Source organism: Galeopterus variegatus, unplaced genomic scaffold, assembly GCF_000696425.1.
Source record: "Galeopterus variegatus unplaced genomic scaffold, G_variegatus-3.0.2 Scaffold5426, whole genome shotgun sequence".
NCBI lineage: Eukaryota > Metazoa > Chordata > Mammalia > Dermoptera > Cynocephalidae > Galeopterus > Galeopterus variegatus.
In genome coordinates this window covers 59,960-63,343 of record NW_007731537.1, presented here as the reverse complement: position 1 = coordinate 63,343, position 3,384 = coordinate 59,960, and the positions used below count along the sequence as shown (strand labels likewise).

The 3,384-nt window shown below is 32.5% G+C and overlaps 1 protein-coding gene across 1 annotated transcript in view; it reads right to left on the bottom strand.

The window, feature by feature from the left end:
• The window catches only part of LOC103604837 (phospholipid scramblase 1-like), a 14,873-nt gene that overhangs the window by 10,885 nt on the left and 604 nt on the right, over positions 1–3,384 (bottom strand). Inside the window, exon 2 of the mRNA XM_008589417.1 lies at positions 1,121–1,201. Coding sequence (XP_008587639.1) covers positions 1,121–1,201 — 81 coding nt within the window. The remainder of the gene's footprint in view (positions 1–1,120; positions 1,202–3,384) is intronic.

Sequence of the window (3,384 nt, the reverse complement as noted above, 5' to 3'; positions counted from 1 at the left end):
CACAAAAAAAAAAAAAAAAAAAAAAAAAAAAAAAAAGAAATGCAAGGCATGAAACAGCATGCGTACAAAAATAAAGCTGTCACATATGTTACAAATGAAGTAAGCAGGAATGAAGCCATGGTGGGACCTAAAACCACATGGTCTCTAAAAGATTTTAAAAGGACACAGGTGTTTTCTTGGCATGCATTTCTCTGAGTTCCCTTTTTTCTCATGGTTATTTGATGTTTTGACCATGGTTATAGGGAAAGATGAGATTATTTACACAGTGTAAAGTTGTTTTCCAGCCAGCCTGGAGCAGCAGGCTTGCACATACTATCCAGACCTTGGGCAACCAAGGAAGACATCAATAAAGCTATTCTGATTCCATCCCTCCAGCAGGACCTGAGACAATAACAAGGATAGGAGCAGAAACCAGATGGAACCTTGGGGAGACCTTGCACCTGGCTCCTTGCACGCAACCCCTGTGGCTCACATCCTCCTCCCTTCTGCTTTTCACTTCCCACCTTCCATTCCCTCAATCCACTCTTTAAAAACTCCTCAGTAAATCTGAGTCTGTGAGATGGCTTTAGTCTGGCCATCCTCCTTCAGGTGTACCTGAGAGATCCTTTAGCTCAGGTCACCAGTATTCCTGAATAAAAGCTGACTTCCATTTTCATCAACATTTGAATTTTGAGTGGCTTGTTTTTGAAAGGGGGAAGGCAGCTGGACTTGTGTCAGGTAACAATATGACTCAAAAACACCCAGCGATAAATCTCCTGTGATTACATGATCACAATTTTCAGAACAGATGATCAATAAAATATTTTACTAACATCTGTATTTTGGGGTTTAATTTATGTGCAGCCTTGAATTTCATTTGCTAAATGTGAACTCACAACTGTTCTTATTTGTTCTCCTTTATACCTTTACTTTATAAATAAAAAATTTCATGGAAAATATGTAGTTAAATAAAAAAAAAGAAACAAATACAATTAAGTTGCCAACATTTCATTAATGTGATTTTAAGAAAAAGAACTACAAAAATAAAGACACACATTCCCTCTCTCTCTCTCTCTCTTTCACTCTCTCAGCACTATCAATTGATTAATTTTAATTTTTCTTCTTTAATCAAATATTTTACCTTGAAATGCAGCCGATGGATACTGAGGGGGATGCCCAGCTGGCAATTTTTTTCCTGGGTGAGAAGCATTCGCTTGCATGTCTGCAATTCAAGGAGAGGTAAATACATGTCTGCTTAAATAAAATATCTACTTAAAAAAAAATACATTGTCCTTAGATACTTTTCACTTATGTGGTTTTATACTGTGGTGAAATAGGTAAACTATATTCTTCACTCAACATTAGCTGTACCTGCTATCAGAGCTAACTTGTGGTATAATCCTGTTTCAAACAAATTCCCTGTTAAATAAAATGAGACAGCCCTTGAGTTACTGGGGCTGAATTCCTAATTTTTCAAATATGCCTGATAAGTATTCAGTTCCATTCTTTTATTTTGTTGGTATTAGAAAAAAGATAGTTTCAAAACCACATACGCACTATGAAGAGATAAGTGAAACTCGGACGTGCGAATGTTTATGATAGGATTGTGGGTGATTTTAAAGATAACTTTAATCATTGCTGTAAAAGTGATTTTTAAAAATATTTAAAATAATGCATATACTTCAATAGTTAGTTATATTTTTATTCTTATTCTGGAATTATACTAATAATGTTGAACCATATGAAATTTCCAAAATATAACTGATTTTAACTATAAAAATCCTACCATTTAGTTACAACAAGCGTACACATTAAACTTAGTTATCTGTAATTAACATGGCTTGAAAAATCTTAATGTATGCACAAATAGTACAACCTCCTATTTCTTCATATTGATGCCTCTCCAGTCATTCATTTATCCACCCCAGCCAGTCAACATTTACTGAGCAACTCCTGTGTCGCCCTTGGTTAGGCTTGGGGGCTGCAGAGGCTCTGCCTCCATAGAACTTATGGTCTAGTAGACATTACACTTAGATTATCTTCTCCTCTGGTTACTTATGGGTGTCCAACTGTAAATTCAAAGTTGTTTGTTTTTGACTCATGGAGACATGGCATCAATACAGAACAATACACAAGGGAACTTCAAAAAGTTTGTGGAAGGTAAAATTGAAAGATGATTCGAATCTTTCCCTGAGATTTTTGAAGACCCCTAGTGTTGGCCCAACTTTTCAAATGAATAGCAGGTATTCAAGTACACCAAAGAGCATATGAATTACAGGTTGATTTCTGCATTTGTGAAATGCAATTTAAAACAGCTTATAAAAATCATAGGACTATCACATTGTCTTGAAGATATTTTTACTTCTCTATATAAGTACATTACATATGCACACATTATATACATGTGTATTCATACACATATACATAATTTATTTCTATTTATGCACATACATACATAGACACATACAATTATATATACAAAACAAAAGAGTTAAAAGGTGACCAATGACTATAGCCAAATGGTTATTTCTAAACTAAATTAAAGCATTTTCAAGGTCGTAGCAAATAAAACTGCTTAATTTTATATAAATTTACATTAAAAAATCTTTAGTTGAGATTTATAAATAAAATTAAATCAATATAGCAGTCATTAAGAGAATATCACAAAACTTCAAATGAGAAAAGCAAGAGGCCTGATCCTGCAAATTATCTAATATATCTAGAAGGCTGACATGGTAGTGAAGGATAATTTTTGTTGCTGTTATCTCAACAAAGATAAAAGAGAAAATCAAGATCATTTCAGAAAAACAGGATTTGATTTTTGATATTTTCCCTGATATGTAGTGTTTTTCTCTTCAGAACCTTAAAATTTTCGTAAGACAAAGTTTTTCATTACATGCTTGATAAATGCCCATCTTATTTAGAATTTTCTTGAGTGAAAAAAAGCAAAAGCCAGAACATAATGATTGGTATTATTTAAACCTATACACATGTGTATGTTGTGAAATATACATCAGGGTGTATATCTAAGGATTTTATTATACTAAACTGACATTAAATTCATTATCTGTTAATTAGTACTACTTGAATAATATTTATGTATATAAAATGCACAGAGAAAAGATAAAATGGAATGGATGGAATACATTTCCCAATAAGCCTAAAATTTCTATACTTTCTCTAAGGCTTTCTTATTTTTAATAAAAAAATAGTGTTACTGGATGTTTGTGTACATCTTCTCAATAGTCAAAATACTGAACTAGACATTGGATTCTGGAGCATAAACACTATATATATATATATTTTTTTGAAACTGAATGAAACAGGACAAATAAGCTAACAACAAATTTAATATTATACAGATAAAAGTAAACAGTTAAATTACTTACTTTGTTCATCCATGAT